The sequence below is a fragment of the Mauremys mutica genome, chromosome 19 (assembly GCF_020497125.1).
Source record: "Mauremys mutica isolate MM-2020 ecotype Southern chromosome 19, ASM2049712v1, whole genome shotgun sequence".
Classification (NCBI taxonomy): domain Eukaryota; kingdom Metazoa; phylum Chordata; order Testudines; family Geoemydidae; genus Mauremys; species Mauremys mutica.
In genome coordinates, this window is record NC_059090.1 from 23,188,903 (window position 1) to 23,205,576 (window position 16,674).

The following is a 16,674-nucleotide window of genomic DNA, read 5'->3' on the forward strand; positions in this document are numbered from 1 at the left end:
GTATAGTGCACTTAATAGGGCTACCAATTAAATATAATTGGGGGTTTCTTTGGGGGTTCATTGGGGGTTTCTTTGGGGGTGAAAGGGTCCAGGTGCCCCAGTTGCCTGGATAGGAAAAACATGCCCAGTCTTTACAGTTACAGATATTGTTAGTCCTATCATCTTCATTGTAATTATTTAAGTGTAGAAGATCCACTCAGCAGCCTAGTACAGTAATTACTAGTTCACACGGGATACTAGCTAAAGTAGCAGGGTTTTGCCCCTTGCTCCTAGTCTGGCATGAGTTGTGTGCATTGCAGAGGAGTCACTCTCTTCCTCAAGGGAAGGAGCCCTCATTGTTTAAGTGGAGCAATGCTCTCTTCCTGTCTTTAAAGCAGTGCTGATAGGGGCAGCTCTAAGCACTATGATGCTTTAAGCAAGTTGGCAAATATCAACTCCTACCAGACTGCACTGACCTATACAAGTAGTTACTGAACATTTTGCTGCCCCCGGTATTTTGCTTTCAGGGTATTTTGCTTCTTTTAGAGTGGTAGATGCAGCCCTATGTTAATATTCTTTGGAGGCAGTCAAGTTCAGCTTTCAGTCTTTAGGGCAGACTCACTCCAACAGAGAGCATTGTGGGGGAGAATACACAGAGGAACCTCTATAAAATGATTTAGACTAAATAGCTTTATTATCATTAGTAATAGCTTTTCAAAGTCCTCCCAACCCTGCTCTTAAGGCTTTTGTACTGCTGCACAAATAAAAAAGCAATAATTACAGAATGCAAAAACAAAACAGCCCTAAAATGATATTAAAGAAGCCAAAATAAGTGCCTGAATAATTTTCCAGGGATACAAAATATAGGTGGTGGCGCACAACACAGTAATAACGGATTACATTGTTGTCATCATCTTAACTCAGAAGAATGAAAACTCTTTAAATGTTTCTTTTTCATTTATGACCACAAGTTCACTAGAGTTAGTACTGGGAAACCAGGAGTTAAACATTCTTTGGAAGTTAACTTGCTTTAAGGGTATAAAAGAAGCTTCCACGGCTTTAGTCCTAAACTCATGTTTGGAAATGCACTGTATCTTTTCTATTAAAGCTCTTTCTCTGAGACAAACTTCTTGCATGTTAAATGAGGTAAGTGTATAAACAATTGCTGTGTTTCACTCTACCTCTTACAAGGAATTATAAACATTATCATACATTAAAAAATAAAAGAGAAACTGTGTTTACTAGCACTGTGTATTTGCATTTTACAGTTTACTTTCCAAAGTGCTGCACTGTTTAAATTCTATAAACAGGATTCAAAGTGTGAGTCATTTGTTCAGTCACTGTGTAATAACTTTGGAACCATGACCAAAAAGCAATGGTGTCAAAGGATGGTACAAAACAGTCTTTTGGTGTAAATATAACTATTCTAGTTTGTTTAATAAATTATTTACTACAGTTATCTTTCTTGCAACTATGTGACAAGTTATTAAAGTGAAGAAATAATACCCTTAGGTGTCTGAATAAACATAGTCTATCCAGATTAGTTCACTACAAGGTTCAGTAAATCAGTATGCATAGACTGAAATTTAAAGTGCAAGTTTTATTATGTGAGTACACTTCCAGTAGATTTAATCAAGATGTATGAATCCCATGTTCAGCTTTCTTTTATCTTTAACATATCAAATCTTTCTCACATAGCAGAGAGGTTTCTGGATGATTGAAATATAAATCCTATATAAATTCTAACAGAAAGAAAGCAAATCTTGACAAAAATTATATTTTATACGCTTGAAATGTAGAATTCGTTTGTATCTCTGTGGTGTGCAGTGAGTCATTACAGAGTTGTAATTACAATTAGTACAGATTACTCTTGCCTATAAAAAAGCTGTTTTTTCCTGCTGTTTTTTTATTCTCCAAGTTATCATACTATATGGTAAAAGCCTTTAGGAAAGGATGTGTGAAATGTTCACAATAGGGTGGGTTCCGGCTAGGCTAGACTTGTAGAAGACCTCATATAATGGCTTGGGATTGCAGGTATAATGCTGGCCATAAAACACTGCCAGGATGCCATGGAACATATGTGACTGCTGCATAGTCTACTTTTCCTCTTCGAAAGTCCTTTATGAATGGTAGTTATGGTGTATGTTTTGGGATTATGGAACAATTCTGAAGTTGGAAAAAGGCAGGTTCTTGACCTCTGAAGATTTTGAGAGGCACGTACAACTATTTGATCTTATGTCAGCTACATCCATCTATTTTTTGTATCATTAGAATCATAGAAGTTAGAAATGTAAAACACCAATTAGATAATCTGCACTGGCACAGAGGTCCATGCTAACAGATCCCATTGCAACATTGGGGCCAAGAATATTACACTCTGATGTGAATATATTGAATTCTAATTTTTAATTAAGCCCCCTGCAGTCACTGTTCATTAGTTAAGTATGATAGAACTGTCATATATATGTATATGTACATATACATACACAAACAAAAAACATACTTCAAGAAATCCAGCTGTACTTGGATACCCACACGTCTTTGGTAGTTGACAGTAATGAGATTTCAGCATTTTGTCTTTCACAATACCTAAGATGTGAAATCATAACTTCATATTTTGTTGTGTATTTTTGCTTACTTTAAACCATTTCTCTATTGCATATTGTACTGGCTATGTGATATAAAACACACATGAAGTGATGCACAAATATACCTGGTACATCCAATTTGAAGTGCGAGCATTCTGTGGATTTTCTATGTAGAATGTGAACATTATTTTAAAGTACAAATTAAAAATTATATTGTTTTTCATTAGTATAGTATTTGATTATACACTGTATAACATTACACATTGAGTACAGGAGTTAGTGATTGAACTATATGACTGTATCTTTAGCTGATTTATACATATTATGATCCAAATATGGTAAAAAGAAGGGCAGGGTTTGGGAAGGAGGAGTGTCAGTTTAGCAACACCCATGTATTGCAACAGAAAACTCGTAAGACTTGTTAGAGAAATGTTAATACACTCCAGTTAACGGCTGGTCTAGACAGATAAAAAAGTCAAACATTTTCTGTCCTTTCTTAGGAACAAATGTTTTACTTTGCTATTATTTTCTGTTTTGATTGCAGCAATCATTAAAGCAGCTTAATAGAATGACTTCCTGTTATGTCGTTCATGAGGCTCCTGTACGAAGAGTTGCTATCTTTGGAGGGACTCATGGCAATGAGTTATCAGGGGTATTTTTGGTCAAGCATTGGCAAGAGAATGGAGATGAGATTCAAAGAACAGGGCTGGAAGTGAGACCATTTATTACCAACCCAAGAGCTGTGAAGAAATGTATTAGATACATTGACTGTGACCTGAACCGAGTTTTTGATCCTGATAATCTTGGGTAAGAATAACAGTGTGCTTGTATATTTTTAGTTTTCTATCTTAAATGTTATCAGGGGCTTCTTTTATTATTTTATTGGTAAAATTTTTACATGAACACCAATAATCTTTTGACAGTGCAATCACATGATATTGTTCACTGACCTTTAACCCAGAAAGACCAAATAGAATGTACTTAGTTGATTCATTGTTTAAATAGTGCTACTGCAACAAGAGACAAATTATCACAGAAAGTTAGACTATGTTTAAAATCAATATAGAATTTGCTGTATTCATGTAAAGTTAAAGTATTGCTATTATTCTGAGTGACAATGTCACTTCTCACATGTCTTGAAACCCCTTGGGCAATTTAACTTTTGGACTGTTGTTAATGTCACTGTACTGGTAGCCACATACCCAGTTGTTAAAACTCAAACCTATTTAAATATAGATAAATATGATATCGTGTGTCTCTGAGAAAAAACAAATGTTATATAAATATTGAGAGTATTTTAAATTTCAGTCACATATAGTGTAGAATGAAATGTGAAAACAGTCAAGTTTCAAATATGCATAGTATGGCAAAATTATACAGACAAAATTGTCAATAAATTAAGTGATCACACTGTATTTCTTGATTTACATAATCTAAAACAAAGTGTAACTATTCCAATTTAAGAGGCTTATTTTACAATGATAAATGACATTTGTGTTAGCTCTGTGTTTGAGATGTTAACTGTCGAAATGGACTTTGGTAGGTGAATCAAGCATTTTAAAGTATGATATATCTGCACGCTCAACAGCTAATTATACAACACAAAGGTCCTGATGGGAAAGGTGGATAACAGCAAAGACCATTTATATCATACATGCTGTATAAAAATATTTGTCTTTACAATGCATCTATGCATTTTCATTTGACATTTTATCTAAGGGAAAATTGTTTTATTGGTAGTTTCCCTTAGAAGGTAAATACTTGGCAAGAGACAAAGGTCTGCACCAACTTTTTAACTATTTACGCATACATATACTTTTATGTATTATGCATTTAGAATAATTTGTCTTCCTCTTTATTATTTCACCTGCTTTGAAATTGGAATGGTTTAACAAATGTACTGTCAGCTTATCTAATTTAAAGTACAGTATTTCTTCTTAAATGCTTTTTGAATAACTTTTACTAATATTTCTCAGTAAATCCCAACAGATTACTCAAGACTAGAGCATTAGTAAGTATATTTAGAAGACTATTATACTTTTTTTTTCTGGTGTGAAGACATAGTTACCAATGGCTTTACAAAAATAGAGTGTGATATCCCACCTCACTGGAGGTAATGACATAGCTCTCATTGACTTCAAAACAGCAGGATTTTACCCAGAGTACTTACATCTTTCCCCTATCCCAAGAAGTTCTCAGTTTCAATTAAATTAAAGCACAAAGATAGTCTATAATTGTATATGACATATCAGATGCCATTTTACAATGAAATTAATAAAGTACAGTACATTCAACTATAAAATCTCACAACCATAAACTACCGGTATATTAAAAAGAACAGTTTGATTTAGTCTTAAAGACATTGAGATGGAACTTACTAAAATCTTGAGGGAAAGAATTCCAGGTGGAATCCATAAGTATCATCTGCTTTATGGAGCGAGAGGACCCAAACCAAGGGATCTTAAGAATCTGGTCAGAATATGAAAAGTAAGAAGATGATAAAAAAAGGAAACAAGCCATGAAAAACATAGATCAGGACTAAGGGCATGAACTAGCTCCTAAAAGACTTCTATGTTCAACAGATGCTGGATTAGGCCCTAGAAATGACTTCACATGGTGCATAAATCTTGTGCTGCCTTTCTGTACAGAGGGAGAATTTCAACCATTGTGAACTGGGAGCCCATGCAAAGTAGTAAAGCAGAAGTAATGTAAAATATCATTTTAGATTAGGTGAGAAATCTTGCAAAATACTAATAGAGACAACAGCAAGACACATTGCCTACTAGCATTTATACTTGTTGAGTTCAAGCACAACCTGTTACAGGTCAAACAGTTTGACAGGGTAGTTGTATATGGTATATCAATTCTAATCAATTATGGAAAAATCAAATGAAAAGGATACTCTATTTTTTGCTGACAGCAAAGCTATAGAATTTAATTAATTTATTTGTACTAATACTAACAGCAGGCAAATCACAGAAGATATTCCATATGAAGTGAGAAGGGCTCAGGAAATCAATCATGTATTTGGTCCAAAAGATAGTAATGATGCCTATGACCTTATTTTTGACCTTCACAACACAACTTCTAACATGGGTGGCACTCTTATTCTTGAAAACTCCAGGAATAACTTTACAATCCAGATGTTTCATTATATTAAGGTAAAACTAATTTTTAATAAACTATGAGAATACATTTAGATTTGTATTTGAAACATATTACTGTATATCAACTTTGTGCCTTTATTTAAATACATTTATGCTGTTTTATTTTGCTAAAATGTTTGGTAAAGAATATAAAACTAACTATAGAATGGGATATTTACTATCACAAAGAATTATTAAATTGGGTCTAATACTGCTTAGTACTGATTCCAACCTTTCATTATAATAATTGATAGACACAGCACTAGTAAATAAATTACCAGTAAGACAAATGTGGGGCCAGCAGCAAAAAATAACACACAGCAAAATTAAGAAAAACTTACAGATCAGTGGGTCTGTTTTTAAACTAGTCTGTCATAAAGCTGGAAAAAATTGTAGGCTGAATGCAAAATTTTGTAAGACATCAGTTGTTTAAAATGCAGACTTGAAAAATGAATGGATTAAGGCTATGACAAAAGAAACTCTGATATACATTGGCTGCAGTACTAATAAGTGTTGGAAATGTTTAATCTTGTTGGTATTGCAAGTGACACACATTTAGGGTGAGACTTTCAAAAGTGCTCCATGTTGGCCTGTTATCTTACTGAAGTTAACGATAAGCTTCCTACTGTCTTTAATGGGAGCAAAATTAGGTCAATATGGTACATTTTGAAGATCCCCTCCCCTTAATTCATATACTTCAAGATAAGATATTTCATATACTTGACATATGATATTTAATTTTCATCGTGCACCCTCTGTTTATATACTGTTCAAAGATGTGGTCAGTTTATGTGTAAGAGTATACGAAGATTGGCATACAGCTAATCAAAATGTAGAAATGATAGGCAGTAATCTAGAAAGGAATGGATAGGAAGGCTTTCTGCCAAGATATATAAAAGAACTGGGCTAACTCACTACGTGTGTCTCATAAGAGAATCTAACCCTACGTAGAAGAAAAATATTTGAAATCTGTCCTAAAGCAATTTGATTCTGGGTAAATTAAGACTGGGACTGTGTTCATTTATATTAGTGTGCAGCAAAGTTCAGTGGAGCATGCCTGTCATGAACTAAGGGAAAGCAGACCAACAAATATAGCTTTGTATGTTTTCTAAAGATGTCCTACTTATTTTAGGGCCATGAAATAAGAGCAACATATTGAAGACATTGTGTAAATCACTTCAGCATCAGTAGTCTTTTGTAGCGCAACATTTTTAATATTTGCATAACAAAGACTTTTTTTGACAAATCTTCACAGAATGCTTTGGCCCCAGAATGTTGTCCTGTTTTCCTGATTGAACACCCTAACTTGAAATATGCAACAACTCGATCTATAGCAAAACACCCTGTTGGTAAATATGAATGTTGAGACCACTTTCCAATCCCCAGAAATTATGAAAATAGATGCCTGTCTCCAAATATTTTTCTTTTTAAGTTGTTTCTTTAAGTTAAACAAATTTCTATGATGAGCTTCATCCACCTGCTTTGTAATCGTATGGGCTTGATTTGGTAAATAAATTATCCATTCTGCATCCTAAAGTCCCCCCCCCCTTTTTTTATACTCAATCAAGCCGCTTTTTGTAAGAATAATATTTTATTGAAGATATTTATAATATTTTAGGATAGAAAGTAAATTATGTTGTTTGATTAACGGCAGTACTGATGTTGAACTCAGAAGAGGTATTTATTTCTCATAAATAAAACTAGGATGCAATGTTGGTTGTTAACCAGAAAAGGGATGGTGGGATAAAAGAAAGAGAAATTGTGTCTGAACTGAAGTGGCTAACCTGTTCATTTATACTACAATAGACAGGATAACATTCGAGAAATATTGCATTATTTTGCCTTCAATGTTAATTAAACTGGTAATTCTAAAACAGTAAGCACAGACACACACAGGCATGTATGTTTTTAGTGTGCATTTTAAACATGTGACATACAATATGTCTATCGATATCGCCCTCATTTGTACACAGGTGTGGAAGTTGGGCCTCAGCCCCAAGGAGTTCTTAGAGCTGATATTTTGGACAAAATGAGAAAGATTATCAAACATGGCCTTGATTTTGTGCACATTTTTAATGAAGGTATAGTAAATCATGCAAGCATGAACACTCCTATTTTCTGCTAGTATCTCATTGCAAAAGAGTAGATTTTTTTAAATAAATGAAGCTACAGCATTTTGCAATGAAACAAATGCAACTCATATTTTGTATTATTATTGTAGTATTAATAGTAAGTTCATTCATACAGTCTTTAATAAATGATTTACAATTTATTTTACTCAGACTGAATTACAGCATGATGAATAATTATATAAGAATGTTGGAACTGAAAATTGCACTTAAGCCTTAAGAACTTCTGTTAATGACTTTTGCCTTTTTTTACTGAATCTTGAGAATCTAGAATTATGGTGAAACTTGATTCATAGATTCTAGGACTGGAAGGGACCTCGAGAGGTCATCTAGTCCAGTCTCCTGCCCTCATGGCAGGACCAAATACTGTCTAGACCATCCCTGATAGACATTTATCTAACCTAATCTTAAATATCTCTAGAGATGGAGATTCTACAACCTCCCTAGGCAATTCATTCCAGTGTTTAACCACCCTGACAGTTAGGAACTTTTTCCTAATGTCCAACCTAAACCTCCCTTGCTGCAGTTTAAGCCCAATTGCTTCTTGTTCTATCCTTAGAGGCTAAGGTGAACAAGTTTTTTCCCTCCTCCTTATGACACCCTTTTAGATACCTGAAAACTGCTATCATGTCCCCTCTCAGTCTTCTCTTTTCCAAACCAAACAAACCCAATTCTTTCAGCCTTCCTTCATAGGTCATGTTCTCAGGACCTTTAATCATTCTTGTTGCTCTTCTCTGGACCCTCCTCAATTTATCCACATCTTTCTTGAAATGCAGTGCCCAGAACTGGACACAATACTCCAGTTGAGGCCTAACCAGCACAGAGTAGAGCCGAAGAATGACTGCTCGTGTCTTGCTCACAACATACCTCTTAATGCATCCCAAAATCACGTTTGCTTTTTTTGCACAGCATCACACTGTTGACTCATATGTAGCTTGTGGTCCACTATAACCCCTAGATCCCTTTCTGCCGTACTCCTTCCTAGACAGTCTCTTCACATTTTGTATGTGTGAAACTGATTTTTCCTTCCTAAGTGGAGCACTTTGCATTTGTCTTTGTTAAACTTCATCCTGTTTACCTCAGACCATTTCTCCAATTTCTCCAGATCATTTTGAATTATGACCCTGTCCTCCAAAGCAGTTGCAATCCCTCCCAGTTTGGTATCATCTGCAAACTTAATAAGCGTACTTTTTATGCCAATATCTAAGTCGTTGATGAAGATATTGAACAGAGCCGGTCCCAAAACAGACCCCTGCGGAACCCCACTTGTTATACCTTTCCAGCAGGCTCCTACAAGATATGTCATAGATATAAAGTGGTAGTTCACAACTGTGTTCACAACTTATTTTATAGTAACTGTATGCTGAGAGTGCTATATAAACAAGAAACATTTATAATGAGCAGCTTATTCATTTCCATTTCTTACGTATACCTTTACCTCAAATCATTTTATGAGAGTCAATAAACTTTTGTTATGCACCTATACAAAGTCAATACACAGTTGTTATAAATTAAAATATCTTTGTATTGGGAAAGTTTTTGCTTGACTGCTGATTGTCAGTTTATTCTTGAAGCAGTGACATAGGCATGCATCAGTGCCATCTAAGAATTCCACATTATTGTGTCAGAAAACAAGAACTGCATGCAATCCCATCAATATAATTCCCTAACTATTAAATAATACTGTCAGATTTTATGAATTCCTCATCTACAAAATGAATTTATTACTGTGTATGCAGTGATTGAGATCCCTGATTTCAACAATACTGTTCAAATTTAGATCCAGATTTTTATGCAATGCTAAGCAACTGGGTCATCAATCAGCAACCTGACCTTCATGGGATAGGAAATCTGGAGCTAGACATATTAATGTTACTTGAGTTAATTACTAACTGATAAACTATGAACAGATACAAATGAATGACTTCAGCCATTCTAAATAAATTAGATGTACTATTTAACTGGGAATTTGCTGACATGACATTTAAAAATATATTTATCCTTTCTAGGAAAGGAATTTCCACCATGTACAATTGAAATTTACAAAATAATGGAAAAAGTAGATTATCCCAGGAATAAAAATGGTGAAATTACAGCTGTTATTCACCCTAGCCTGCAGGTAAAATCTATCATTCTTCATTTACAACATTTTTATAGGTATTCCATTTGATGTTTGGTTTATGGTATAGTATATGGTATATCATCAAATCAGATATTTACAATTATGTCAAACCCACCAATGGAGAGATTGAATGTTTTAGAACCATTCATATAAGTTTTATAACTAACGGTTTACAGTATTTCAGTAATTGAATTGGGAAGTTCTAAACTCAGATTTGAACAAAAAGTCAAGGAAAAGAAAGTATGATATACTTTCATTCTCAACAGGTACTTCCAATTTTGGGAGTCAAACCTTTGAGAAACCTTGGGCCTGATTTTCAGAGTTGCTGAGCATTAACAGTTCCCATTTATTTCACCTGGAATAGTGAGCGCTCAGCACTTTTTAAAATCAGGCCCAAAATGCATGCCTGAGGTCAGGCATCCCAAATCAGTGGAGCTTTGAAAGTTTTGGCCATAAACTGCACAGAGTAGTCTAACTATGCATAATAAACTTAAGAATCTTATATGAAAGTTATAAAAAAATATGAAAGTGAAAATATAATCTATTTTCTAACAATCTATACTCTAATTTCCTATAAGGATCAAGACTGGCAGCCACTGAACAATGGGGATCCTATATTTTTAACTATTGATGGAGAGACTATTAATTATGAAGGGGATTCTACAGTATACCCAACATTTGTGAATGAGGCTGCATATTATGAAAAGAAACAAGCTTTTGTAAAAACAGTCAAAGTAAAACTTACTGCAAAAGGTATCAGATCCTCTTTGTCTTAGAACTAGGACATTTGTAAAAGATTATTAAACTTTTTTAGACATATGGCCAAATTCATTGCTGATTTCTACTCCATGTAATCCAGGTGAAGTCAGTGGGGATTAATGGACCATAAATCAATGCAGAAATTAACCCTTAATTTAAAATTGTGTATTAATTAATTTTGCTAAGCACTTTGAAGATGAGAAGCACTTTTGAAATGCAAAGTATTATTTTTAGCCATGTTCAATAGTTTATTGCAGATACTAGAAATAAATATTACTAGTTTATATAGCTGATTATTTAATGCATTCTGGAAAACTGTGTCTATATAATATACCAAATTATTGATCAATGTGTTATAAACTTTTATATAAAGATTTTCCTACAGTTAAATTTTAAATCTTTCCCAAATGTTATTCAAAATTGTGCAACCTGAAGTCTCCATTACTGAAAAAATACACACTGTGTTAGGAAATGTTTTCAATTTGAGTAAGAAAGTTACTCTGAATAAAATAAAATAGAAACCAGGTACACTTAAAATATTATCTAGTTAATGTTAAAGACAAATAAATCAAAAATTGATTTTGTTGAGTTAGTGGCATATGTTTAAATTAAATGTTATGTACCCAGGAATGTACTGGTACAATATTATACTTCATGGTCACTATTTGTGGAAAGTGTAAGAATTTTGATGAAAATTTGATAAAATTTCTGCAGCAATGAAAATATAAAGCATTCTGTAATTGCAAAGTTTTTCAATTACATCTACATGTTGTCTGGCTATGCCAAAAGAAGAACAGGTTTAATCAGGCTGCAACTTTATTACTAGATGTCTGGGACGACCTGGTAGATAACAGTGTACAGTGCAGGTAACCCCATGTTTATTCCATAATTACCCAGGGGGCTTTTACCAACTCCCCCTCTTTTTCCATCCATGTCCCTCCAGCAAATCCATTGCCGGGACCTTAGCCCTCCTAGGAGGTGGGGGGTGGATGGGTAAGGTTGCCTATAAGAATGAGGGGTTGGCCCCCTGACATACCAATCATAGGAGTCCCCAACCTTTAATTAACACCTCTTTTTAATTTTTTTTCCAAGCCATTTATCTGTATACCTTTCCTATGGAGTACCTGCACTGGACATCTGCCACAAGGAGCCACCAGCAATTAGCTTCGCTGCCTCCTCCCCACACGTACTTGGGTTCCCAGACATCTCCTAATGCCATGTTTTATACCAGTTAAAACATGACAGCACCTAATTCGGACAGGTGAACCCCATGCTCCCGAAACAACTCTGCTGCCCCATATACTATGCCAGGATGTGAAATTACTATCTTTCCTATGGTCCCAAGGAATTTGGCCACCTCCCTGTTCACATACCTCCTTGTCTTGTCCATCCTGGGGCGACTCACGGCTCCCTGACAGACCCTGAAGCATGAAGCATGTCTGACCAAATCATATTAAGTCCTGGAAAAAGTTCAAGGATCAGCCCCCAAGTCCCTCCTTGCTCTGAGCATTAGTTCCACCCCTTTAAGCTTTCCCAAACTGTCTTCCCAAAAATGCACCACATTATATCTGGGGGCTGCTGACAGGCCTGCACAGCATATAGCATCAGTATTAGTTGATCCCATAACTTGACCCTCCTTGCATGCCGACTGAGTATCACCTCATCACCAAAGCCCAGCTGTGAACCCTCGGGCAACCCTGGACACGTGACTATAGGCACAAAATTCAATACTATGCCTGCAGATCCACACCACTGTCTGCATGGCTGGTCGTTCAATATCTGTAATGAGATTACGATACATTAATGCTGATTTACCGCCTGAGGTCTTACATACATTCGGTATGCATCTGAATGCAAACACTTGATTGCCTAGATTGCCTCTGCCTAGATTGCCTCTGCTCCCATACCTGTGCTGCTGCCGTTGCCACCCTGATTCTGAATGAGTGGAACCAAATGCAAGGGCTGGCAGCCCCAACCTCATCAGCCCCCGTCTCAACCCAGTAACAAATCGATATGCTATGAGGGGACTCCCATCACCATGCATTAAAAGGGAGCCTTTCCCCTTTGGCCGTATAACTCTGTAGGCCTTCAAAGCTCGAACTGGGCAGACCCCAGGCTCACCACCCTGCCAGAGGATCACAGATTCACCCCAGCTGACTTGATCTGGCTTTGACCATCGGAAGTGTAATATTATTGAATGCTCCTGCCATTGTATATCCCGCAGTTGCAAAGCCCTTCCTGTTGAGTCCCTACCAGACCCAGATACTAGCTCACTGATCCTGAAAGCACCAAAAACGGTTGTCAAGAATGCAGCCCTGAACAAGGCCGCCTCCTGTCCATTATGACATACATCGCCAAGGATCTGCACAAGTTCCCTAAGTATGTAAGCCGTGATGGGACGACGGGAATCCAACCTAGGTCCACCAGTACGCGACCACCCAGCCAAAAACCTTCCAACTAAAAAACCACTGCAAAGAACAGGATAACCATTTAGTCTACTGACGAATGTAATGGCAGAAAAGCAATTCGAGATTGTGGAGGACACCAGTTGACGGTTTGCCAATGACAGCACGTACCGCAGCTTCTGTTCCTTTGTAATGGACCATATCGCTGACCAGTCTTCCTAATCCTGAAATTGCATGAAATCATTAAAACTTCTCTCACAACCCTGCCACGTGCATGGAGCAACTGATCTCCGCACCACACTGAAAACCATTCTACGCCAAGGTTCCATAGTGCTAGTGGCATCTGCCTGGGTTCCCGGATGGCTCCTGGTGCCAACTCCAGAAATCTGTGGACCTGAAAATGAGACAAGGCGCGTGCTATGCCATTGTCAATCCCAAAAAGGTTATGAAGCAATGTAATTCCCTGGAGCCTTTCCGGGGGCCAAGCCTCGGGGCAAAACACATAAAAGGGATAAGAACCTCCATTAAACCCAGCCCACCAATTTGACCTAACACCCTTGCTGGGGTAGTCCCACCGGAGGCCTTAGCCCATTCCAATGCTTGAAGCTGGCCCCTTGTACCGGCCTGCCTTCTGTCACTCACGCCCTGTTCAAACAGGGCCTACCTGCAGGTGGCATTTGTTCTACCCTGTGTCCTATACCTCCCCTCACCATTGTGGCAGGAATGTGCTGTATGAGACCCAAAACATGTTTTGCATGCATGCCTGAATGTATAGATCCTGCAAAATCCACTGCTATAAAGAAATGTATGCCTGTGAATGTATTGCATGCCTGCCCAGTGCGGTAACAGCAACTGCTGTGATTAGATGTATGCCACTGAATGTAGTGCATGCCCGTCCGATTATATTTATGTATCTAACAAAGCCGGGCTTCTCTCTGGGTAAGCTTCAGCTGTAACACAAGCATAGCTAAGGAATGCAGCCTTAGCAAGACACCTCTCCCATGGCTGTCCCCATGTTTGAGGAACTTACAGGTAGCCTGTATCAGCCGTGCAATACCCTGCATCTGCTTATGGGGGCGGAGGGGGGCAACTGAGACAGTTTCTGGCTGGCCCATGTGATACCCCATCATGGGTTTTTTTGTTTTTTGGGGGGGTAAAGCATCAGAGGAATCACTTGTGCCTGCAATCCCCACCTTTGCCACATCATTTTGGTATCAGGATCCTCATTTAACTGACCCTGTCCTCAGTGTCTGCCTCATCTGCAATCACTTGAGTGGAATGTCCAAGAACTGGGCAAACCATTACGCCTTGTGCGGCCTTGCAAAGCTGTGGAAACAACCTCAGATGCAATAACCCTGATTACTTGTATCAAATCCCAGCTGACTGTCCCACCATCAAACGCAGCCAGCTCACTTGCCTGGGTGAGTGCCTCACCTTGAGATCCTTGCCCAAGCCTGATAGGCTGCCCTTGGCACTATCAGGCACTATCCCAGTCTCCCCCAGCCCCTCGCTCTTGTTGCAAGGATCCTGCCCGTGGCTCACCCGTCCCAAATAACTGCACTCCGTCCACCCTGTGCAGGGTTTGATTCCTCCCCAGTCCCGTCCCATGACACTAACTGGGAGGGTGAAGCAAAATTCCATCCCCTTGCTGTATCCTGCCCACAGCAGGTAAAACAGAAACCCTGTTCCCTAAACCTCTGTGCACCGCACAGCTGCTATGAGAGGGGGCCGCACTCCTCCCTCTACTAATCTGTATACCAAGGGACAGAATCTGGCTCCCAGCTGCTTTGCTACTCAACGTCACCTCCCTTTGTGAATTCACTCTGCTATACCTGCCTCGCCCCGCCTGAACCAGGGGAAATAGAGAATTAATCTTCCCCCTGTTCCTCCCCGCTCTCATTGTTCTGTGTCTGCTAGGAGTCATGCTAGGATAAAGGCCTGCTTCTCTATTCCGGAACTGAAGTGGGAGGAGGGCTTTCTCCCTCCTCCCTGCTCTCCTTCCACGTGGGTGCAGTAATCCGGAACTACTGAAACTTGCTACTAGTTCCTGCCTTTATCCTGGGACCGAAGTGGGGGGAAGGGTTTGGCTTGCTCACCGCCCTGCTTCGCTTCCATGTGGAGCCGAGTAGAGCTGAACACTGGAGCCCTCCTGCCTCAGCCTTGGTCTGTGTAAAAAGAAAGGCTCCCGGTCTCGTGCTGCTCCTTTTTAAACGCTGCATTCCCAGGGGATGTCAGCGACCACTCTGCTTCTTATGCAGCAGTTTTCATCTCCCCCCCCCGCCAGCCAGCTAGCCAGCCAACCATAAAGCACTGTTCCCTTCACTCGCCAGACCAGCCAAAAAAAATACCTGCTTAAAGGTGCACTGCGGTCATTACATGGAGCAATTTCAAATAAAATGTTTGGCATAGCGTATGATTTCGCAATTCTTGCATCCCAGAACTCCTGTTATTTATTTATATGTATAAACGAATGCAAGAACAGGCCCATATGTTACAGAATTGCCACATCCAACCTGGACACATAATTAACCTCACAAATGTATTAGAAACGTGTTGTAAAATCATTCGTTAATAAGATCAGTGAAAGCATCAGCAACTAACTTCCACTGGAGCCAATTGAAAAATAAACCATTTCCAAGTTGTGAACTCATTGACATAAGTTTTTTGTTGAAGGACGAGTTGTAAATTCTATCTCTGATATATGAAAAAACATTAAAAGGATTCCATGTGGAGCTTAGCAGGCTGCTGAAACTGTAATTTAGTGATTCTGTATTTGTAGGAACCAAGCCTGAGTATCACAGAGACAGAAAGAATGGGGGGCATGAATTAACTCTCTAAATATTTATTTTGTCATATTGGCATCAGTCAGGCTGAGAAAGCATTAAAAACCATGTGCATTATTTTTGATAGTTGCAGTAACTAACTATATCTCTTAAAAACACTATGCAGTAACAAGTTGAAGGTTGTGTTAATTACAATGAAAAAGCAAAGGGTTCTGATATTAGCAACCATCCTCAAAAATCAGTATCAGAAAAATATTAGTGATAACAATAAGATGCACATGTCATTGCACAAGAAAAATAGCCACAAACAATTATTTAATGGGCCAGAAAACTATTGCACCTTCCTTTTCCTTTTAGAAGTGATGTCTTTCTTCTCCCTCTCACTCCCAACCAATATTCTTTATCCTTGCTTGGTGTTTCAATTGCAGTGTTAAGGCAATAATAAATACAGGAGAAAAATACATGTTTATTAAATTATCTGCTTTATTTCTTTAATTTTAAATAAATATTACTGTATATCAAAAGTATAGAATTTGGCCTTCTCTACCTATTATTATGGTCAAGGTTCTTGCAATCGTACTGCACAGAAACCATCTGGTACTGTGTGGTCTAGCTAGGCTCTTTGGCCACAATGGCATAAGTGAAAAGCAATAAAGAGTCCTGTGGCACCTTATAGACTAACAGACGTATTAGTCTATAAGATGCCACAGGACTCTTTGTTGCTTTTTACAGATCCAGACTAACGCGGGTATCCTTCGGATAA

The 16,674-nt window shown here is 37.9% G+C and overlaps 1 protein-coding gene across 5 annotated transcripts; it reads left to right on the forward strand.

Annotated features, from left to right (window-relative positions):
- The first annotated feature begins 107 nt into the window (after window positions 1-107).
- Window positions 108-16,669, forward strand: ASPA (aspartoacylase). 5 transcript variants are annotated; one of them, XM_044993441.1, is made up of 9 exons: window positions 1,013-1,125; window positions 2,014-2,192; window positions 3,112-3,374; window positions 5,533-5,728; window positions 6,969-7,062; window positions 7,687-7,794; window positions 9,852-9,961; window positions 10,543-10,717; window positions 11,816-12,940. In XM_044993441.1, the coding sequence occupies exons 3-9, from the start codon at window positions 3,136-3,138 to the stop codon at window positions 11,956-11,958; spliced, it is 1,065 nt and encodes a 354-aa protein (XP_044849376.1). In that variant the 5' UTR covers window positions 1,013-1,125; window positions 2,014-2,192; window positions 3,112-3,135; the 3' UTR covers window positions 11,959-12,940. The 5 variants fall into 5 exon arrangements, with proteins under 5 accessions (XP_044849372.1, XP_044849373.1, XP_044849374.1 ...); XM_044993437.1 differs by lacking the exon at window positions 2,014-2,192 and having other exon boundaries at window positions 108-1,125; XM_044993438.1 differs by lacking the exons at window positions 2,014-2,192; window positions 11,816-12,940 and adding an exon at window positions 12,948-16,352 and having other exon boundaries at window positions 111-1,125.
- Window positions 16,670-16,674: the final 5 nt, after the last annotated feature.

Coding starts and splice junctions, on each gene's coding strand:
- ASPA (XM_044993437.1), top strand. CDS start 940: ATGACCACAAGTTCACTAGAGTTAGTACTGGGAAACCAGGAGTTAAAC. Junction 5,729..6,968: donor AGATGTTTCATTATATTAAG/GTAAAACTAATT, acceptor AAATCTTCACAG/AATGCTTTGGCCCCAGAATG. Junction 10,718..11,815: donor AGTAAAACTTACTGCAAAAG/GTATCAGATCCT, acceptor TTTTTTTCCAAG/CCATTTATCTGTATACCTTT.